Source organism: Oncorhynchus gorbuscha, linkage group LG19, assembly GCF_021184085.1.
Source record: "Oncorhynchus gorbuscha isolate QuinsamMale2020 ecotype Even-year linkage group LG19, OgorEven_v1.0, whole genome shotgun sequence".
NCBI classification, from domain to species: domain Eukaryota; kingdom Metazoa; phylum Chordata; class Actinopteri; order Salmoniformes; family Salmonidae; genus Oncorhynchus; species Oncorhynchus gorbuscha.
In genome coordinates, this window is record NC_060191.1 from 73,934,121 (window position 1) to 73,958,732 (window position 24,612).

The following is a 24,612-nucleotide window of genomic DNA, read 5'->3' on the forward strand; positions in this document are numbered from 1 at the left end:
ACCATCAGAACTGGGACTAACATGGTACTGCCCCACTGAGAGGAGAGGACCATCATACTGGGACCAACATGGTACTGCCCCACTGAGAGGAGAGGACCATCAGAACTGGGACTAACATGGTACTGCCCCACTGAGAGGAGAGGACCATCATACTGGGACTAACATGGTACTGCCCCACTGAGAGGAGAGGACCATCATACTGGGACTAACATGGTACTGCCCCACTGAGAGGAGAGGACCATCATACTGGGACTAACATGGTACTGCCCCACTGAGAGGAGAGGACCATCATACTGGGACTAACATGGTACTGCCCCACTGAGAGGAGAGGACCATCATACTGGGACTAACATGGTACTGCCCCACTGAGAGGAGATGACCATCATACTGGTACTAACATGGTACTGCCCCACTGAGAGGAGAGGACCATCATACTGGTACTAACATGGTACTGCCCCACTGAGAGGAGAGGACCATCATAACTGGGACTAACATGGTACTGCCCCACTGAGAGGAGAGGACCATCATACTGGTACTAACATGGTACTGCCCCACAGAGAGGAGAGGAGAGGACCATCATACTGGGACTAACATGGTACACTGCCCCACTGAGAGGAGAGGACCATTATACTGGTACTAACATGGTACTGCCCCACTGAGAGGAGAGGAGAGGACCATCATACTGGTACTAACATGGTACTGCCCCACTGAGAGAAGAGGACCATCATACTTGGACTAACATGGTACTGCCCCACTGAGAGGAGAGGACCATCATACTGGTACTAACATGGTACTGCCCCACTGAGAGGAGAGGAGAGGACCATCATACTGGGACTAATATGGTACTGCCCCACTGAGAGGAGAGGACCATCATACTGGGACTAACATGGTACTGCCCCACTGAGAGGAGAGGAGAGGACCATCATACTGGGACTAACATGGTACTGCCCCACTGAGAGGAGAGGACCATCATACTGGGACTAACATGGTACTGCCCCACTGAGAGGAGAGGACCATCATACTGGGACTAACATGGTACTGCCCCACTGAGAGGAGAGGAGAGGACCATCATACTGGGACTAACATGGTACTGCCCCACTGAGAGGAGAGGACCATCATACTGGGACTAACATGGTACTGCCCCACTGAGAGGAGAGGACCATCATACTGGGACTAACATGGTACTGCCCCACTGAGAGGAGAGGAGAGGACCATCATACTGGGACTAACATGGTACTGCCCCACTGAGAGGAGAGGACCATCACACTGGGACTAACATGGTACTGCCCCACTGAGAGGAGAGGAGAGGACCATCATACTGGGACTAACATGGTACTGCCCCACTGAGAGGAGAGGACCATCACACTGGGACTAACATGGTACTGCCCCACTGAGAGGAGAGGAGAGGACCATCATACTGGGACTAACATGGTACTGCCCCACTGAGAGGACCATCATACTGGTACTAACATGGTACTGCCCCACTGAGAGGAGAGGAGAGGACCATCATACTGGGACTAACATGGTACTGCCCCACTGAGAGGAGAGGACCATCATACTGGTACTAACATGGTACTGCCCCACTGAGAGGACCATCAGAACTGGTACTAACATGGTACTGCCCCACTGAGAGGAGAGGAGAGGACCATCATACTGGTACTAACATGGTACTGCCCCACTGAGAGGAGAGGACCATCATACTGGTACTAACATGGTACTGCCCCACTGAGAGGACCATCATACTGGGACTAACATGGTACTGCCCCACTGAGAGGAGAGGACCATCATACTGGTACTAACATGGTACTGCCCCACTGAGAGGAGAGGACCATCATAATGGGACTAACATGGTACTGCCCCACTGAGAGGAGATGACCATCATACTGGTACTAACATGGTACTGCCCCACTGAGAGGAGAGGAGAGGACCATCATACTGGTACTAACATGGTACTGCCCCACTGAGAGGAGAGGACCATCATACTGGTACTAACATGGTACTGCCCCACTGAGAGGAGAGGACCATCATACTGGTACTAACATGGTACTGCCCCACTGAGAGGACCATCATACTGGTACTAACATGGTACTGCCCCACTGAGAGGAGAGGAGAGGACCATCATACTGGGACTAACATGGTACTGCCCCACTGAGAGGAGAGGACCATCATACTGGTACTAACATGGTACTGCCCCACTGAGAGGACCATCAGAACTGGTACTAACATGGTACTGCCCCACTGAGAGGACCATCACACTGGTACTAACATGGTACTGCCCCACTGAGAGGAGAGGAGAGGACCATCATACTGGGACTAACATGGTACTGCCCCACTGAGAGGAGAGGACCATCATACTGGGACTAACATGGTACTGCCCCACTGAGAGGAGAGGAGAGGACCATCATACTGGGACTAACATGGTACTGCCCCACTGAGAGGAGAGGACCATCATACTGTTACTAACATGGTACTGCCCCACTGAGAGGAGAGGACCATCAGAACTGGGACTAACATGGTACTGCCCCACTGAGAGGAGAGGACCATCATACTGGGACTAACATGGTACTGCCCCACTGAGAGGAGAGGACCATCATACTGGTACTAACATGGTACTGCCCCACTGAGAGGAGAGGACCATCATAATGGGACTAACATGGTACTGCCCCACTGAGAGGAGATGACCATCATACTGGTACTAACATGGTACTGCCCCACTGAGAGGAGAGGAGAGGACCATCATACTGGTACTAACATGGTACTGCCCCACTGAGAGGAGAGGACCATCATACTGGTACTAACATGGTACTGCCCCACTGAGAGGAGAGGACCATCATACTGGTACTAACATGGTACTGCCCCACTGAGAGGAGAGGACCATCATACTGGTACTAACATGGTACTGCCCCACTGAGAGGACCATCATACTGGTACTAACATGGTACTGCCCCACTGAGAGGAGAGGAGAGGACCATCATACTGGGACTAACATGGTACTGCCCCACTGAGAGGAGAGGACCATCATACTGGTACTAACATGGTACTGACCCACTGAGAGGACCATCAGAACTGGTACTAACATGGTACTGCCCCACTGAGAGGAGAGGAGAGGACCATCATACTGGTACTAACATGGTACTGCCCCACTGAGAGGAGAGGAGAGGACCATCATACTGGTACTAACATGGTACTGCCCCACTGAGAGGAGAGGACCATCAGAACTGGTACTAACATGGTACTGCCCCACTGAGAAGAGAGGACCATCATACTGGTACTAACATGGTACTGCCCCACTGAGAGGAGAGGACCATCATACTGGTACTAACATGGTACTGCCCCACTGAGAGGACCATCATACTGGTACTAACATGGTACTGCCCCACTGAGAGGAGAGGAGAGGACCATCATACTGGGACTAACATGGTACTGCCCCACTGAGAGGAGAGGACCATCATACTGGTACTAACATGGTACTGCCCCACTGAGAGGACCATCATACTGGTACTAACATGGTACTGCCCCACTGAGAGGAGAGGAGAGGACCATCATACTGGGACTAACATGGTACTGCCCCACTGAGAGGAGAGGACCATCATACTGGTACTAACATGGTACTGCCCCACTGAGAGGACCATCAGAACTGGTACTAACATGGTACTGCCCCACTGAGAGGAGAGGAGAGGACCATCATACTGGTACTAACATGGTACTGCCCCACTGAGAGGAGAGGACCATCAGAACTGGTACTAACATGGTACTGCCCCACTGAGAGGAGAGGACCATCATACTGGTACTAACATGGTACTGTCCCACTGAGAGGAGAGGACCATCATACTGGGACTAACATGGTACTGCCCCACTGAGAGGAGAGGACCATCAGAACTGGGACTAACATGGTACTGCCCCACTGAGAGGAGAGGACCATCATACTGGGACTAACATGGTACTGTCCCACTGAGAGGAGAGGACCATCATACTGGGACTAACATGGTACTGCCCCACTGAGAGGAGAGGACCATCATAACTGGGACTAACATGGTACTGCCCCACAGAGGAGAGGAGAGGACCATCATACTGGGACTAACATGGTACTGCCCCACTGAGAGGAGAGGAGAGGACCATCATACTGGGACTAACATGGTACTGCCCCACAGAGGAGAGGAGAGGACCATCATACTGGGACTAACATGGTACTGCCCCACAGAGGAGAGGAGAGGACCATCATACTGGTACTAACATGGTACTGCCCCACTGAGAGGAGAGGAGAGGACCATCATAACTGGTACTAACATGGTACTGCCCCACAGAGGAGAGGAGAGGACCATCATACTGGTACTAACATGGTACTGCCCCACTGAGAGGAGAGGAGAGGACCATCATACTGGGACTAACATGGTACTGCCCCACTGAGAGGAGAGGACCATCATACTGGTACTAACATGGTACTGCCCCACTGAGAGGAGAGGACCATCATACTGGGACTGACATGGTACTGCCCCACTGAGAGGAGAGGACCATCATACTGGTACTAACATGGTACTGCCCCACTGAGAGGAGAGGAGAGGACCATCATACTGGTACTAACATGGTACTGCCCCACTGAGAGGAGAGGACCATCATACTGGGACTAACATGGTACTGCCCCACTGAGAGGAGAGGAGAGGACCATCATACTGGGACTAACATGGTACTGCCCCACAGAGGAGAGGAGAGGACCATCATACTGGTACTAACATGGTACTGCCCCACTGAGAGGAGAGGAGAGGACCATCATACTGGGACTAACATGGTACTGCCCCACTGAGAGGAGAGGACCATCATACTGGTACTAACATGGTACTGCCCCACTGAGAGGAGAGGACCATCATACTGGTACTAACATGGTACTGCCCCACTGAGAGGAGAGGAGAGGACCATCATACTGGTACTAACATGGTACTGCCCCACTGAGAGGAGAGGACCATCATACTGGGACTAACATGGTACTGCCCCACTGAGAGGAGAGGACAGGAGAGGACCACCTGAACTGGGACTAACATGGTACTGCCCCACAGAGAGGAGAGGACCATCATACTGGGACTAACATGGTACTGCCCCACAGAGAGGAGAGGAGGGGACCATCATACTGGGACTAACATGGTACTGCCCCACTGAGAGGAGAGGACCATCATACTGTTACTAACATGGTACTGCCCCACTGAGAGGAGAGGACCATCAGAACTGGGACTAACATGGTACTGCCCCACTGAGAGGAGAGGACCATCATACTGGGACTAACATGGTACTGCCCCACTGAGAGGAGAGGACCATCATACTGGTACTAACATGGTACTGCCCCACTGAGAGGAGAGGACCATCATAATGGGACTAACATGGTACTGCCCCACTGAGAGGAGATGACCATCATACTGGTACTAACATGGTACTGCCCCACTGAGAGGAGAGGAGAGGACCATCATACTGGTACTAACATGGTACTGCCCCACTGAGAGGAGAGGACCATCATACTGGGACTAACATGGTACTGCCCCACTGAGAGGAGAGGACAGGAGAGGACCACCTGAACTGGGACTAACATGGTACTGCCCCACAGAGAGGAGAGGACCATCATACTGGGACTAACATGGTACTGCCCCACAGAGAGGAGAGGAGAGGACCATCATACTGGGACTAACATGGTACTGCCCCACTGAGAGGAGAGGACCATCATACTGGTACTAACATGGTACTGCCCCACTGAGAGGAGAGGACCATCAGAACTGGGACTAACATGGTACTGCCCCACTGAGAGGAGAGGACCATCATACTGGGACCAACATGGTACTGCCCCACTGAGAGGAGAGTACCATCAGAACTGGGACTAACATGGTACTGCCCCACTGAGAGGAGAGGACCATCATACTGGGACTAACATGGTACTGCCCCACTGAGAGGAGAGGACCATCATACTGGGACTAACATGGTACTGCCCCACTGAGAGGAGAGGACCATCATACTGGGACTAACATGGTACTGCCCCACTGAGAGGAGAGGACCATCATACTGGGACTAACATGGTACTGCCCCACTGAGAGGAGAGGACAGGAGAGGACCACCTGAACTGGGACTAACATGGTACTGCCCCACAGAGAGGAGAGGACCATCATACTGGGACTAACATGGTACTGCCCCACAGAGAGGAGAGGAGAGGACCATCATACTGGGACTAACATGGTACTGCCCCACTGAGAGGAGAGGACCATCATACTGGTACTAACATGGTACTGCCCCACTGAGAGGAGAGGAGAGGACCATCATACTGGTACTAACATGGTACTGCCCCACTGAGAGGAGAGGAGAGGACCATCATACTGGTACTAACATGGTACTGCCCCACTGAGAGGACCATCATACTGGGACTAACATGGTACTGCCCCACTGAGAGGAGAGGACCATCATACTGGGACTAACATGGTACTGTCCCACTGAGAGGAGAGGACCATCATACTGGGACTAACATGGTACTGCCCCACTGAGAGGAGAGGACCATCATAACTGGGACTAACATGGTACTGCCCCACAGAGGAGAGGAGAGGACCATCATACTGGGACTAACATGGTACTGCCCCACTGAGAGGAGAGGAGAGGACCATCATACTGGGACTAACATGGTACTGCCCCACAGAGGAGAGGAGAGGACCATCATACTGGGACTAACATGGTACTGCCCCACAGAGGAGAGGAGAGGACCATCATACTGGTACTAACATGGTACTGCCCCACTGAGAGGAGAGGAGAGGACCATCATAACTGGTACTAACATGGTACTGCCCCACAGAGGAGAGGAGAGGACCATCATACTGGTACTAACATGGTACTGCCCCACTGAGAGGAGAGGAGAGGACCATCATACTGGGACTAACATGGTACTGCCCCACTGAGAGGAGAGGACCATCATACTGGTACTAACATGGTACTGCCCCACTGAGAGGAGAGGACCATCATACTGGGACTGACATGGTACTGCCCCACTGAGAGGAGAGGACCATCATACTGGTACTAACATGGTACTGCCCCACTGAGAGGAGAGGAGAGGACCATCATACTGGTACTAACATGGTACTGCCCCACTGAGAGGAGAGGACCATCATACTGGGACTAACATGGTACTGCCCCACTGAGAGGAGAGGAGAGGACCATCATACTGGGACTAACATGGTACTGCCCCACAGAGGAGAGGAGAGGACCATCATACTGGTACTAACATGGTACTGCCCCACTGAGAGGAGAGGAGAGGACCATCATACTGGGACTAACATGGTACTGCCCCACTGAGAGGAGAGGACCATCATACTGGTACTAACATGGTACTGCCCCACTGAGAGGAGAGGACCATCATACTGGGACTGACATGGTACTGCCCCACTGAGAGGAGAGGACCATCATACTGGTACTAACATGGTACTGCCCCACTGAGAGGAGAGGAGAGGACCATCATACTGGTACTAACATGGTACTGCCCCACTGAGAGGAGAGGACCATCATACTGGGACTAACATGGTACTGCCCCACTGAGAGGAGAGGACAGGAGAGGACCACCTGAACTGGGACTAACATGGTACTGCCCCACAGAGAGGAGAGGACCATCATACTGGGACTAACATGGTACTGCCCCACAGAGAGGAGAGGAGGGGACCATCATACTGGGACTAACATGGTACTGCCCCACTGAGAGGAGAGGACCATCAGAACTGGGACTAACATGGTACTGCCCCACTGAGAGGAGAGGACCATCATACTGGGACTAACATGGTACTGCCCCACTGAGAGGAGAGGACCATCATACTGGTACTAACATGGTACTGCCCCACTGAGAGGAGAGGACCATCATAATGGGACTAACATGGTACTGCCCCACTGAGAGGAGATGACCATCATACTGGTACTAACATGGTACTGCCCCACTGAGAGGAGAGGAGAGGACCATCATACTGGTACTAACATGGTACTGCCCCACTGAGAGGAGAGGACCATCATACTGGGACTAACATGGTACTGCCCCACTGAGAGGAGAGGACAGGAGAGGACCACCTGAACTGGGACTAACATGGTACTGCCCCACAGAGAGGAGAGGACCATCATACTGGGACTAACATGGTACTGCCCCACAGAGAGGAGAGGAGAGGACCATCATACTGGGACTAACATGGTACTGCCCCACTGAGAGGAGAGGACCATCATACTGGTACTAACATGGTACTGCCCCACTGAGAGGAGAGGACCATCAGAACTGGGACTAACATGGTACTGCCCCACTGAGAGGAGAGGACCATCATACTGGGACCAACATGGTACTGCCCCACTGAGAGGAGAGTACCATCAGAACTGGGACTAACATGGTACTGCCCCACTGAGAGGAGAGGACCATCATACTGGGACTAACATGGTACTGCCCCACTGAGAGGAGAGGACCATCATACTGGGACTAACATGGTACTGCCCCACTGAGAGGAGAGGACCATCATACTGGGACTAACATGGTACTGCCCCACTGAGAGGAGAGGACCATCATACTGGGACTAACATGGTACTGCCCCACTGAGAGGAGAGGACCATCATACTGGGACTAACATGGTACTGCCCCACTGAGAGGAGATGACCATCATACTGGTACTAACATGGTACTGCCCCACTGAGAGGAGAGGACCATCATACTGGGGCTAACATGGTACTGCCCCACTGAGAGGAGAGGACCATCATACTGGGACTAACATGGTACTGCCCCACTGAGAGGAGAGGACCATGAGAACTGGGACTAGAGTACAATTTTTTTATGGGATTACTGTCCCAACAACAACAACAAAATACTTAAAGACTTCAATTCTGTCCTTGAAACTTTACATTAAAATAGTGTAGAATTCCATTCATTACTATGGAGGACTGTTTCCTACTGGGGAGTACCAAAATGGCCGATCGGTGGCTTCAAAACCACTCAATGGCCAATACACCACATTGAGCAATCTAGGGTTTATATTCGGAAAGTTTTCAGATCCTTCGACCTTTTCCACATTTAGCTACATATCAGCCTTATTCTAAAATCTATTAAATTGATGAAAAACAATCGTCACACAGAACCCTATAATGACAAAACAAAAACTGTTTTTTAGAAAATGTTGCTAATTTACTACAAATAAAAAACTGAAATATTACTTTTACAGAAGTATTCAAACCCTTTACTCCATACTTTGTTGAAGCACCTTTGGCAGCGATTACAGCCTTGAGTCTTCTTGGGTTTGACGCTACAAGCTTGGCGCGCCTGTATTTGGAGAGTTTGTACCATTCTTCTCTGCAGATCCTCTCATGCTCTGTCAGGTTGGATGGGGAGTGTTGCTGCACAGCTATTTTTCAGGTCTCTCCAGAGATGTTCAATCGGGTTCAAGTCCGGGCTCTGGCTGGGCCACTCAAGGACTTTCAGAGACTTGTCCCGAAGCCACTCTGGCATTGTCTTGGTTGTGTGCTTCGGGTGGTTGCCCTGTTGGAAGGTGAACCTTCGCCCCAGTCAGGTCCTGAGCGCTCTGGAGCAGGTTTTCATCAAGGATCTCCCTGTATTTTGCTCCGTTCATCCTTCCCTCGATCCTGACTAGTCTCCCAGTCCCTGCCGCTGAAAAGCATCCCCACAGCATTATGCTGCCACCACCATGCTTCACCGTAGGGATGGTGCCACCACCATGCTTCACCGTAGGGATGGTGCCACCACCATGCTTCACCGTAGGGATGGTGCCACCACCATGCTTCACCGTAGGGATGGTGCCACCACCATGCTTCACCGTAGGGATGGTGCCACCACCATGCTTCACCGTAGGGATGGTGCCACCACCATGCTTCACCGTAGAGATGGTGCCATATTTCCTCCAGACGTGACACTTGGCATTCAGGCCAAAGAGTTCAATCTTGGTTTCATCAGACCAGAGAATCTTGTTTCTCATGGTCTGAGAGTCCTTTAGGTGTCTTATGGCAAACTCCAGGTGGGCTGCCATGTGCCTTTTATTGAGGAGTGGCTTACGTCTGGCCACTCTACCATAAAGGCGTGATTTTTGGAGTGCTGCAGATATGGTTGTCCTTCTGGAAGGTTCTCCGATCTCCACAGAGGAACTCTAGAACTCTGTCAGAGTGACCATCGGAGTCTTGGTCACCTCAGTGATCAAGGCCCTTCTCCCCCAATTTCCCAGGGGGGAATTGATTGCTCAGTTTGGCCTGGCGGCCAGCTCTAGGAAGAGTCTTGGTGGTTCCAAACTTCTTCCATTTAAGAATGATGGAGGCCACTGTGTTCTTGGGGACCTTCAATGCTGCAGAAATGTTTTTGTACCCTTCCCCAGATCTGTACCTCGACACAATCCTGTCTCGGAGCTCTATGGACACTTCCTTCAACCTCATCGCTTGGTTTTTGCTCTGACATGCACTGTCAACTATGGGACCTTAATATAGACAGGTGTGTGCCTTTCCAAATCAGGTCCAATCAATTGAATTTACCACAGGTGGACTCCAATCAAGTTGTAGAAACATCTCAAGGATGATCAATGGAAACAGGAAGCAGCTGAGATCAATTACGAGTCTCAGAAAAGGGTCAGAATACCTTTCTGTTGAAAAAGTTTAATACATTTGCAAAAATTTATTTTTTTAAAAATGTTTTTGCTTTGTCATTTTTGGGGGTTTTGTGTGGAGACTGAATACTTTCCGAATGCACTGTACAGTAGTAAATTGATGCGTAGAGCCTTTTACCCTGGCAATTGAATGGATGGTTCTGTCTCTATGGTAATGACCTACAGAAGAACAAGCAGTCCGTTGATTCAAGGTTCCTACAGGGGAATGTTGACGCCAATGCCGAATAAAGGGGCTTCAGGTAACTAGGCTACGGTATGAATCACTTACATCGGATTGTCTTCATGTTTGTCGCCCCCTCCCTCCCATTTCTGTCCTTCCTCTCTCTCCCCCGCCCTCTCTCCTGTCTTTTCCTCTCCTTCTCTCTCCCCCCCCCCTCTCGGTCTCTAGTGTTGTCATTTTGTATTGAAGAGAGGGTGTATACTCAACAGCCATCCTCTCTCTCCTCTCTTTTCCTCTCCTTCTCTCTCCCCCCCCTCTCGGTCTCTAGTGTTGTCATTTTGTATTAAAGAGAGGGCGTATACTCAACAGCCATCCTCTCTCTCCTCTCTAACTCTCCCAAGCAGCCAACCATACACTCCCTAACCTACCCTGCACTGTTGGATAAGGCCACAGGGACAAAAAGACACACAGAGGTTCAGATGGGAGAGAAAGATGGGGAGGGATGGACCAGGAAGTGAATTGTGGGTAGTGAAGTTTGTAAGGGGTTGGGGGTAGGGTGTCAGGTGATAGATAAAAACCTTTCATGACATTAGGATCTGTGAGGTTCCGCCAACAGATCATTGAGATCATAGCCTGGAGTCTGTCCTCTTCCTCTTCATCATCATCCAGCGAGGGAGCACGGCTGCCCGTGGTGTGGTGGTAGTTTATAGTCACTGCTATATAACCAGGTAATAATACACACAGAACACAGTTAAACATATTACACAGCGCCATCTATAGGCCTGGTTGTGTGGTGGTAGTTTAGTCACTGCTATATAACCAGGTAATAAAACACACAGAACACAGTTAAACATATTACACAGCGCCATCTATAGGCCTGGTGGTGTGGTGGTAGTTTATGGTCACTGCTATATAACCAGGTAATAAAACACACAGATCACAGTTAAAAATACAGCACAGCGCCATCTATAGGCCTGGTGGTGTGGTGGTAGTTTATGGTCACTGCTTACATCTCTACAGCCTACAGTCTCTACAGCTTACAGTCTCTACAGCTTACATCTCTACAGCCTACAGTCTCTACAGCTTACAGTCTCTATATCTTACAGTCTCTATATCTTACAGTCTCTACAGTTTACAGTCTCTACAGTTTACAGTCTCTACAGCTTACAGTCTCTACAGACTCTACAGCTTACAGTCTCTACAGCCTCTACAGCTTACAGTCTCTACAGTCAAAAACAGCTTACAGTCTCTACAGCCTCTACAGTTTACAGTCTCTACAGCCTGTACAGTTTACAGTCTCTACAGCCTCTACATCTTACAGTCTCTACAGCTTACAGTCTCTACAGCCTCTACAGCTTACAGTCTCTACAGCTTACAGTCTCTACAGCTTACAGTCTCTACAGCTTACAGTCTCTACAGTTTACAGTCTCTACAGTTTACAGTCTCTACAGCTTACAGTCTCTACAGTGTGTGTGCGTGTGTGTGTATTGGAAGGAGGGGGTAACTCACTGGAGTCGTGGTGGTGTCCAGGATAGACGATACGGAACACATAGTCAGCTGCTGTCTGCTCCTCTCCCTCCTGATCTATCGGCCTGACTGTACTGGTCCTCTTCCTTACCTTAGGAAACACCTTACCCTAGAATATACACACACACACACACACACACACACACACACACACACACACACACACACACACACACACACACACACACACACACACACACACACACACACACACACACACACACACACACACACACACACACACACATTATACACTGTCGCAGGAGTCGGCAACGATTTATAGTTTATGTATACTAGATCACTGTATTTATGGTTTTGCTGTGTGACTCAGTTGGTAGACCATGGTGCTTGTAATGCCGGGGTAGTGGGTTCGATTCCCAGGACCACCTGTACGTAAAACATATGCTGCATGGCTGTAAGTCGCTTTGGACAAAAGTATCTGCGAAATGGCACATATTATATATATTATAATTATTATATTATGTATATATTATAATTATTATAATTATTATATTATATATATATTACAATTATTATATATATTATAATTATTATATTATATATTATAATTATTATATTATATTATATATACACTGCTCAAATGGAATAGACAACAGGTGGAAATTATAGGCAATTAGCAAGACACCCCCAATAAAGGAGTGGTTCTGCAGGTGGTAACCACAGACCACTTCTCAGTTCCTATGCTTCCTGGCTGAAGTTTTGGTCACTTTTGAATGATGGCAGTGCTTTCACTCTAGTGGTAGCATGAGACGGAGTCTACAACCGACACAAGTGGCTCAGGTAGTGCAGCTCATCCAGGATGGTATATCAATGCGAGCTGTGGCAAGAAGGTTTGCTGTGTCTGTCAGCGTAGTGTCCAGAGCATGGAGGCGCTACCAGGAGACAGGCCAGTACATCAGGAGACGTGGAGGAGGCCGTAGGAGGGCAACAACCCAGCAGCAGGACCGCTACCTCCGCATATGTGCAAGGAGGAGCACTGCCAGAGCCCTGCAAAATGACCTCCAGCAGGCCACAAATGTGCGTGTGTCTGCTCAAATAGTCAGAATCAGACTCCATGAGGGTGATATGAGGGCCCGACGTCCACAGGTGGGGGTTGTGCTTACAGCCCAACACCGTGCAGGACATTTGGCATTTGCCAGAGTACACCAAGATTGGCAAATTCGCCACTGGCGCCCTGTGCTCTTCACAGATGAAAGCAGGTTCACACTGAGCACATGTGACAGACGTGACCGAGTCTGGAGATGCCGTGGAGAACGTTCTTCAGCCTGCAACATTCTCCAGCATGACCAGTTTGGCGGTGGGTCAGTCATGGTGTGGGGTGGCATTTCTTTGGGGGGCCGCACAGCCCTCCATGTGCTCGCCAGAGGTAGCCTGACTGCCATTAGGTACCGAGATGAGATCCTCAGACCCCTTGTGAGACCATATGCTGGTGCGGTTGGCCCTGGGTTCCTCCTAATGCAAGACAATGCTAGACCTCATGTGGCAGGAGTGTGTCAGCAGTTCCTGCAAGAGGAAGGCATTGATGCTATGGACTGGCCCGCCCGTTCCCCAGACCTGAATCCAATTGAGCACATCTGGGACGTCATGTCTCGCTCCATCCAACGCCACGTTGCACCATAGATTGTCCAGGAGTTGGTGGATGCTTTAGTCCAGGTCTGGGAGGAGATCCCTCAGGAGACCATCCGCCACCTCATCAGGAGCATGCCCAGGCGTTGTAGGGAGGTCATACAGGCACGTGGAGGCCACACACACTACTGAGCCTCATTTTGACATGTTTTAATAATGACATTACATCAAAGTTGGATCAGCCTGTAGTGTGGTTTTCCACTGTAATTTTGAGTGTGACTCCAGATCCAGACCCCTGGGTTGATACATTTGATTTCCATTGATAATGTTTGTGTGATTTTGTTGTCAGCACATTCAAATATGTAAAGAAAAAAGTATTTCATAAGAATAATTAATTCATTCAGATCTAGGATGCGTTACTTTAGTTTTCCCTTTATTTTTTTGAGCAGTGTATTATATTATAATTATTATATTTATTATATTATAATTATTATATTATATATATTATATTATCATATTATATTTATTATATTATATATATTATATTATCATTATTATTATATTGTCATTATTATATATATTATAATTATTATATTATATTATCATTATTATATTATATACATTATAATTATTATATTATATTTATTATATTATATATATTATAATTATTATATTATATTTGTTATATTATATATATTATAATTATTATATTATATTAATTTTATTATATATATTATCATTATTTTATTATATAAATAATAAATAATAAATATTATATTCTAACTACTATATTATATTATAATTATTATATTATATATATTATAGTTATTATAGTCGTAGGTGTAGGCTGTCTTACTATCTTACTAACTAACATTAGAAGCCTCCTCCCTAAGTTTGTTCTATTCACTGCTTTAGCACACTCTGCCAACCCGGATGTCCTAGTTGTGTCTGAATCCTGGCTTAGGAAGGTCACCAAAAAAACTGAAATTTCCACCCCTAACTATAACATTTTCAGACAAGATATAACTGCCAAAGGGGGTGGGGTTGCAATCTACTGTAGAAATAGACTGCAGAGTTCTGTCTTGCTATCCAGGTCTGTAACCAAACAATTCGAGCTTCTACTTTTAAAAATCCACCTTTCCAGAAACAAGTCTCTCACCGTTGCCGCTTGCTATAGACCACCCTCTGTCCCCAGCTGTGCCCTGGACACCATATGTGAATTGATTGCCCCCCCATCTACCTTCAGAGCTTGTGCTGTTAGGCGAGCTAAACTGGGACATTCTTAACACCCCAGCCATCCTACAATCTAAGCTAGATGCCCTCAATCTCACACAAATCATCAAGGACCCTACCAGGTACAACCCTAAATCCGTAACCATGGGCACCCTCATAGATATCATCCTGACCAACCTGCCCTCTAAATACACCTCTAATTACACTTCAACCAGGATCTCAGCGATCACTGCCTCATTGCCTGCGTGCGTAATGGGTCCGCGGTCAAACGACCAATGCTCCCTAAAACACTTCAGCGAGCAGGCCTTTCTAATCGACCGGGCCCGGGTATCCTGGAAGGATATTGACCTCATCCTGTCAGTAGAGGATGCCTGGTTGCTCTTCAAAAGTGCTTTCCTCTCCATCTTAAATAAGCATACCCCTATCGAAAAATGTAGAACTAAAAACAGATATAGCCCTTGGTTTACCCCAGACTTGACTCCCCTTGATCAGCACAAAAACATCCTGTGGCGTTCTGCATTGGCATTGAATAGTCCCCGTGATATGCAACTTTTCAGGGAAGTCAGGAACCAATACACGCAGTCAGTCAGGAAAGCTAAGGCTAGCTTTTTCAAACAGAAATTTGCTTCCTGTAGCACTTATTCTCCATGGACTTTAGTGTCTCAAATTATTTGGGAATAAGAGCACCTCCTCCCAGCTGCCCACTGCACTGAGGGATAGGAAACACTGTCTCGGTAAGGCTAGGAAACATGGTCACCACTGATAAATCTACGATAATCTATCATTTCAATAAGCCTTTTTCCACGGCTGGCCACCTGGCTACGCCTACCTACCCGGCCAACATCTCTGCACCCCCTGCAGCAACTTTCCTTCTAGTCTTTCCTTCTAGTCAATGACTGGAACGAATTGCAAAAATCACTGAAGCTGGAGTCTTATATCTCCCTCTCTAACTTTAAGCATCAGCTGTCAGAGCAGCTTACTGATCACTGTCAGTTTTACATTTAAGCTGCTTGACTGTCACATCTGTAAATAGCACACCCAACTACCTCATCCCCAAATTATTACTTTATCTTGGCCAGGTCGCAGTTGTACATGAGAACTTGTTCTCAACTGGCCTACCTGGTTAAATAAAGGAGAAATAAAAAATAAATAAAAGTCATCCCTTTTACCTTTCTGTGACCAGAGTGGTGGCTCTATAGTATCAGATCTGTTCTGAGACCAGGTCTTACCTTGCCTCTCTGGCTCCAGAGTGGTGGCTCTATAGTATCAGATCTGTTCTGAGACCAGGTCTTACCTTGTCTCTCTGGCTCCAGAGTGGTGGCTCTATAGTATCAGATCTGTTCTGAGACCAGGTCTTACCTTGTCTCTCTGGCTCCAGAGTGGTGGCTCTATAGTATCAGATCTGTTCTGAGACCAGGTCTTACCTTGTCTCTCTGGCTCCAGAGTGGTGGCTCTATAGTATCAGATCTGTTCTGAGACCAGGTCTTACCTTGTCTCTCTGGCTCCAGAGTGGTGGCTCTATAGTATCAGATCTGTTCTGAGACCAGGTCTTACCTTGCCTCTCTGGCTCCAGAGTGGTGGCTCCAGCTGACCGCGGGGCAGTAGGCCCGTCTCCAGGCAGGACAGGAAGGACAGGAGGTGGCCGCCGGGGGGGAAGTGGAGTGGGGGGTGCTGGATACCGTCCTGACTAACCAGAACCAAAGTCCCACCACAGTCCGCTGGGGCGGAGGTAGATATGAAAAGAAAGGGTGTGAATAGAGAAAAATAATTTGAGAGGAGCAGTATAAAGGGAGTCACTAAGATAAATGAGGAAACTTGAGCAGCTATATCCTCCATCCTTCTGCCCTCTGTCCTCCTGCCCTCCGCCCTTCTGTCCTCCTGCCCTCCGCCCTTCTGTCCTCCTGCCCTCCGCCCTTCTGTCCTCCTGCCCTCCGCCCTTCTGTCCTCCTGCCCTCCACCCTTCTGTCCTCCGCCCTTCTGCCCTCCCGCCCTTCTGCCCTCCCGCCCTTCTGCCGTTCTGCCCTCCGCCCTTCTGCCCTCCGCCCTCCCGCCCTTCTGCCCTCCGCCCTTCTGCCCTACGCCCTTCTGCCCTCCCGCCCTTCTGCCCTCCCGCCCTTCTGCCCATCTGCCCTCCCGCCCTTCTGCCAGTCTGCCCTCCGCCCTTCTGTCCTCCGCCCTTTTGTCCTCCGCCCTTCTGTCCTCCGCCCTTCTGCCCTCCGCCCGTCTGCCCTTCTGCCCTCCCGCCCTTCTGTCCTCCTGCCCTCCGCCCTTCTGTCCTCACGCCCGTCTGCCCTTCTGCCCTTCTGCCCTCCCGCCCTTCTGTCCTCCTGCCCTCCGCCCTTCTGTCATCCTGCCCTCCCGCCCGTCTGCCCTCCCGCCCTCCGCCCGTCTGCCCTCCTCCCTTCTGTCCTCCTCCCTTCTGTCCTCCTGCCCTCCGCCCTCCTGCCCGTCTGCCCTCCCGCCGTTCTGCCCTCCCGCCCTTTGCCCTTCTGTCCTCCGTCCTTCTGTCCTCCTGCCCTCCGCCCTTCTGCCTTCCTGCTCTTCAACCAAACCTGTTAAACCCTCCTTGACTTAATAACCACAAACAAGAAATTAATAGTTAATCAAAACCACTGATCGATAGCTTAACGGGACACGGTCATAAAGCGCACAGCCTCCCATGACTGCATACCACAGCAGCCTATTCCCTATGGGCCCTGGTCAAATAGCAGCCTATTCTCTATGGGCCCTGGTCAAATAGCACCATATTCTCTATGGGCCCTGGTCAAATAGCAGCTTATTCCCTATGGGCCCTGGTCAAATAGCACCATATTCCCTATGGGCCCTGGTCAAATAGCACCATATTCTCTATGGGCCCTGGTCAAATAGCAGCCTATTCTCTATGGGCCCTGGTCAAATAGCCACCTACTCCCTATGGGCCCTGGTCAAATAGCACCCTATTCTCTATGGGCCCTGGTCAAATAGCAGACTATTCTCTATGGGCCCTGGTCAAATAGCCACCTACTCCCTATGGGCCCTGGTCAAATAGCACCCTATTCTCTATGGGCCCTGGTCAAATAGCAGACTATTCTCTATGGGCCCTGGTCAAATAGCAGCCTATTCTCTATGGGCCCTGGTCAAATAGCAGCCTATTCTCTATCTGGGGTTGATGGGAAATAATGAGGTCGACTGTAATAGTGTGTTAGGTGTGTGTGTGTGGGTGTGTATAGACTCACGTCGCTGGTGACAGTGAATGCACACGACCTGTCGTAAAGGCACGGTCAACGCATAGTCCCAATAGATACTGAGAGAGAGAGAGAGAGAGAGAGAGAGAGAGAGAGAGAGAGAGAGAGAGAGAGAGAGAGAGAGAGAGAGAGAGAGAGAGAGAGAGAGAGAGAGAGAGAGAGAGAGAGAGAGAGAGAGAGAGAGAGAGAGAGAGAGAGAGAGAGAGAGAGAGAGAGAGAGAGAGAGAGAGAGAGAGAGAGAGAGAGAGAGAGAGAGAGAGAGACAGAGACAGAGACAGAGACAGAGACAGAGACAGAGACAGAGACAGAGAGAGAGAGAGAGAGATAAATTAAATAAAGGCCAACTAATTAACCAATACATTTGGACATGGGTTAGATCTTCATCCAGGGTGTATTGGTGGGGTGTCGGGGGAGATTAGGGGGTTGAGGGGGTGACAGGTTAAACACAATGATGTATAAACAGCAAGCATATAAATATGGTCGTGTTCCAAATGGTACCCTGGGTACCCTTTATAGTGCACTACTTTTGGAGGGCTCTGGTCAAAAGTAGTGCACTACATAGGGAATAGTGCGATTTGGGACTGGGTCACAGTCCCCAAGGGTTAGTATGTAGACATTTATTCACATTTGTTTGTGTGAACATTTGTTCATGTCCGGCTGGCGCCACTTTGTCTAGCTCTCCTCAACTGAGGGGATATCGATCTTGATCAGCCAATCAGCTGGTGCCCTCTCGCCCCCACACTCTGAACATGAGCTGATCATGCACTCTCTGATTGGCTAAGAACTTCTAGCTGGTTGCTGATAATGGGCCTCTGTACACCTATGTAGATATTCCATTTTAAAAAATCTGCCTTTTCCAGCTACAATAGTCATCTACACTGTATTTCTGATCAATTTGATGTTATTTTAACGGACAAACAAATTAGCTTTTCCTTCAAAAACAAGGCCATTTCTAAGTGACTCCAAAACGGTAGTGTTTGTTAAAATTTATACAGTTCTTTGTTCTATTCCTCATCACATTCCTCTATATCCCATGGTATACAGTCTAATATACCATGGCTGTTAGCCAATCAGCATACAGGGCTCCAACTGTGCCTTGACCTCTGACCCGGGGAAAGGTGAAATAGGACGGTGTGTCCATCGCCATACGTTTCTACCTCCGGCACTTCACGTCTATGTCCCTGTACCTACCTCTTGTCCAGGTCACAGTCCCCCAGGGTGCCGTTGATGAGCTGGTTAGGGGTCCACTTCAAGGTGAGGTTGTCCCCTGCCTGGTGAAGAGACAGGTACCCCCGCAACACCTCTATCTCTTTCTTCTATATGGGAGGGAGGGGGGGGGGGCAAAGAGCTTTATTTTCATGCCATCTGACCCTAACCAGGTATCCCAAAGTGCCAATGAAAATAGAGCTCTTATTTTCAATGACGGCATAGGAACAGTGGGTTAACTGCCTGCTCAGGGGCAGAATGACAGATTTGTATCTTGTCAGCTCGGGGGTTTGAACTTGCAACTTTCTGGTTACTAGTCCAACACTCTAACCACTAGGCTACCCTGCCACCCCACAGAAAAGTACCTCATACCTACTGTAGAATATGGTGGTGGATCTGTGATGTTATGGGGCTATTTATCTTCTACTGGTCCTGGGGACCTTGTTTAAGATCAACGGCATCATGAAGTTTACCCAGTAGCAGGACATTTTAGCCCAAACACCTGGTTGCCTCTGCCAGGAGACTGACACATGGGCCTCAAGTGGATCTTCTAGCAATTACAACTAAACTCCCACTAATCAAAATCTATGAAGAAATGGTTCATTGACTACAAAAATCAACATTTTTGCAAAATGGCCACTTCAGTCTCCGGACTTGAACTCCCATTGAAAAGCCTGTGGTTTTGAGGGGGCTGGAGTATTGAAAACAGGAGAGGGGGCTGGAGTATTGAAAACAGGAGAGGGGCTGGAGTATTGAAAACAGGAGAGGGGGCTGGAGTATTGAAAACAGGAGAGGGGGCTGGAGTATTGAAAACAGGAGAGGGGGCTGGAGAATTGAAAGCAGGAGAGGGGGCAGGAGTATTGAAAACAGGAGAGGGGGCTGGAGTATTGAAAACAGGAGAGGGGGCTGGAGTATTGAAAACAGGAGAGGGGGCTGGAGTATTGAAAACAGGAGAGGGGGCTGGAGTATTGACAACAGGAGAGGGGGCTGGAGTATTGAAAACAGGAGAGGAGGCTGGAGTATTGACAACAGGAGAGGGGGCTGGAGTATTGAAAACAGGAGAGGGGGCTGGAGTATTGAAAACAGGAGAGGGGGCTGGATTATTGAAAACAGGAGAGGGGGCTGGATTATTGAAAACAGGAGAGGGGGCTAGAGTATTGAAAACAGGAGAGGGGGCTAGAGTATTGACAACAGGAGAGGGGAATAGAGTATTGTCTGTTCTCTATATCATCTATCATTGTCTGTTCTCTATTTCATTTGATTAACTGTTCAGTCGTCTTATGGCTTTGGGGTAGAAGCTTGTTCAGGAGCCTTTTGGTCCCAGACTTGGCTCTCTCCGGTACCGCTTGCCATGCGGTAGCAGAGTAAACAGTCTATGGTTTGGATGGTTGGGGTCTTTGACAATTTTCCGGGCCTTCCCCTGACACTGCCTGGTACAGAGGTCCTGGATTGCGGGGAGCCCCAGTGATGTACTGAGCGGTCCGCACCACCCTCTGTAGAGACCTGCGGTCGGATGCCAAGCAGTTGCCATACCAGGCGGTGATGCAGCCAGTCAAGATGCTCTCGATGGTGCAGCTGTAAAACTTTTGAGGTGGTGATGGTGTCTGGGATGATGGCGTCTGGGTTGATGGTGTCTGGGATGATGGCGTCTGGGATGATGGCGTCTGGGATGATGGCGTCTGGGATGATGGTGTTGATGTGAGCCATGACCAGCCTTTCAAATCACTTCATGGCTACAGATGTGAGTGCTACGGATCGGTAGTCATTTAGGCAGGTTACCTTGGCTGTTCTTGGGCACAGATACTATGGTGGTCTGTTTGAAACATATTGGTATTACATACTGGGACAGGGAGAGGTTGGAAATGTCAGTGAAGACACTTGCCAGTTGGTCAGCGCATGTTCTCAGTACTCGTCCTGGTTATCCAGCTGGCCCTGCGGCCTTTTGAATGTTGAGCTGTTTAAAAGGTCTTACTCACATCGACTATGGAGAGCATGATCACACAAGGATACTGATCCAGTCTGTTTGTATAGGAAGCAGACAAACAGACTGGATGGTTAAGGGGAGCAGACAAACGGACTGGATTATATAGGACGCAACTTTCTCTTTATTTTCTAACTACCCCATAGCCTTATTGACCATCCCTGAGTTCAATGAATTAATCAATCAAATGTATTTTATAAAAGCCCTTTTTTTTTTACATCGGCAGCTGTCATCAAAGAGCTTTACAGACAGCCAGCCTGAAACCACAAAGAGCTTTACAGACAGCCAGCCTGAAACCACAAAGAGCTTTACAGACAGCCAGCCTGAAACCACAAAGAGCTTTACAGACAGCCAGCCTGAAACCACAAAGAGCTTTACAGACAGCCAGCCTGAAACCACAAAGAGCTTTACAGACACCCAGCCTAAAACCACAAAGAGCTTTACAGACACCCAGCCTAAAACCACAAAGAGTTTTACAGACACCCAGCCTAAAACCACAAAGAGCTTTACAGACACCCAGCCTAAAACCACAAAGAGTTTTACAGACACCCAGCCTAAAACCACAAAGAGTTTTACAGACACCCAGCCTAAAACCACAAAGAGCTTTACAGACACCCAGCCTAAAACCACAAAGAGCTTTACAGACACCCAGCCTAAAACCACAAAGAGCTTTACAGACACCCAGCCTAAAACCACAAAGAGCTTTACAGACACCCAGCCTAAAACCACAAAGAGCTTTACAGACACCCAGCCTAAAACCACAAAGAGCTTTACAGACACCCAGCCTAAAACCACAAAGAGCTTTACAGACACCCAGCCTAAAACCACAAAGAGCTTTACAGACACCCAGCCTAAAACCACAAAGCTAGCAAAGCAGAAGCAAAAGCACAGTTGCTAGGAAAAACTCACAGGAACCTAGGAAGAAACCTAGAGAGAAACCAGGCTCTGAGGGGGTTTGAACTCCTTAGAAGGCAGGAACCTAGGAAGACACCTAGCGAGGAACCAGGCTCTGAGGGGGTTTGAACTCCTTCGAAGGCAGGAACCTAGGAAGACACCTAGCGAGGAACCAGGCTCTGAGGGGGTTTGAACTCCTTCGAAGGCAGGAACCTAGGAAGACACCTAGCGAGGAACCAGGCTCTGAGGAGGTTTGAACAGTCTGAAACCACAAAGAGCTTTACAGACACCCAGCCTAAAACCACAAAGAGCTAGCAAAGCAGAAGCAAAAGCACAATCGCTAGGAAAAACTCCCAGGAACCTAGGAAGAAACCTAGAGAGAAACCAGGCTCTGAGGAGGTTTGAACTCCTTAGAAGGCAGGAACCTAGGAAGACACCCAGAGAGAAACCAGGCTCTGAGGAGGTTTGAACTCCTTAGAAGGTAGGAACCTAGGAAGACACCTAGCGAGGAACCAGGCTCTGAGGGGGTTTGAACTCCTTAGAAGGCAGGAACCTAGGAAGACACCTAGCGAGGAACCAGGCTCTGAGGGGGTTTGAACTCCTTAGAAGGCAGGAACCTAAGAAGACACCTAGCGAGGAACCAGGCTCTGAGGGGGTTTGAACTCCTAGAAAGGCAGGAACCTAGGAAGACACCCAGAGAGAAACCAGGCTCTGAGGGGGTTTGAACTCCTTAGAAGGCAGGAACATTAAGAAGACACCTAGCGAGGATCCAGGCTCTGAGGAGGTTTGAACTCCCTAGAAAGGCAGGAACCTAAGAAGACACCTAGCGAGGATCCAGGCTCTGAGGAGGTTTGAACTCCCTAGAAAGGCAGGAACCTAGGAAGACACCTAGCGAGGAACCAGGCTCTGAGGAGGTTTGAACTCCCTAGAAAGGCAGGAACCTAGGAAGACACCCAGAGAGAAACCAGGCTCTGAGGGGGTTTGAACTCCTTAGAAGGCAGGAACCTAAGAAGACACCTAGCGAGGATCCAGGCTCTGAGGAGGTTTGAACTCCCTAGAAAGGCAGGAACCTAAGAAGACACCCAGAGAGAAACCAGGCTCTGAGGGGGTTTGAACTCCTTAGAAGGCAGGAACATAGGAAGACACCCAGAGAGAAACCAGGCTCTGAGGGGGTTTGAACTCCTTAGAAGGCAGGAACCTAGGAAGACACCTAGCGAGGAACCAGGCTCTGAGGGGGTTTGAACTCCTTAGAAGGCAGGAACCTAGGAAGACACCCAGAGAGAAACCAGGCTCTGAGGGGGTTTGAACTCCCTAGAAGGCAGGAACCTAGGAAGACACCTAGCGAGGAAGTTGGTTCAGAAAGGTGGCTGATCCTCTTCTTGGCTGTACTAAAAATATTTGTACAGTACTACAATAATACTACTACATGTTACAGTATTAAAACTCTGTGTAGTCTTACCGGTTGGACCAGGACGTTGTTTTTGCCGTAGAGCAGGTGAGTACGGGAGTTCTGGTGAAGAGACTCCACGTATTCCCGCGCAGACGCCGCAAACTTATCCTCGGACATGCTGACGCTGGACTGTCTCTTCTGGATCTGGGAAACAGGCCAGGAGAAAGGTCTACGTTATTGAGTATTGAAACAGGCCAGGAGAAAGGTCTACGTTATTGAGTATTGAAACAGGCCAGGAGAAAGGTCTACGTTATTGAGTATTGAAACAGGCCAGGAGAAAGGTCTACGTTATTGAGTATTGAAACAGGCCAGGAGAAAGGTCTACGTTATTGAGTATTGAAACAGGCCAGGAGAAAGGTCTACGTTATTGAGTATTGAAACAGGCCAGGAGAAAGGTCTACGTTATTGAGTATTGATTGTGTAAGGACGTGACTCAGAGCCTGACTGATTGTCCCTCAATTTAATTTAATTTTTAAAAATGTAACCATTATTTAACCAGGCAAGTCAATTAACAACAAATTCTAGCAAGAGGCTAGCGGCTTACTGCAGGGATGGGGGGATAAAAACACACATCACGAGAAAATAGACACCACAACACTACATAGAGTGACCTAAGACAACACAACTTGGCAACAACACAACATGGTACCAACACAACATGGCAACTCAGCATGGTAAGCAACACAACTTGGCAACAACACAACATGGCAACA

The 24,612-nt window shown here is 48.9% G+C and overlaps 1 protein-coding gene across 2 annotated transcripts in view; it reads right to left on the reverse strand.

Moving 5' to 3' along the window:
* Positions 1 to 24,612, reverse strand: part of LOC124005040 (small G protein signaling modulator 2-like) — a 136,156-nt gene that overhangs the window by 26,587 nt on the left and 84,957 nt on the right. The window contains exons 7-12 of one of the 2 annotated variants that reach the window (XM_046313899.1): positions 23,909 to 24,043; positions 19,560 to 19,684; positions 18,360 to 18,427; positions 16,699 to 16,862; positions 12,307 to 12,433; positions 11,376 to 11,510 (exon numbers count right to left, since the gene is read on the reverse strand). In XM_046313899.1, coding sequence (XP_046169855.1) covers positions 11,376 to 11,510; positions 12,307 to 12,433; positions 16,699 to 16,862; positions 18,360 to 18,427; positions 19,560 to 19,684; positions 23,909 to 24,043 — 754 coding nt within the window. Of the gene's footprint in view, positions 1 to 11,375; positions 11,514 to 12,306; positions 12,434 to 16,698; positions 16,863 to 18,359; positions 18,428 to 19,559; positions 19,685 to 23,908; positions 24,044 to 24,612 lie in introns of both variants that reach the window. The other variant, XM_046313898.1, reaches the window with a different exon arrangement.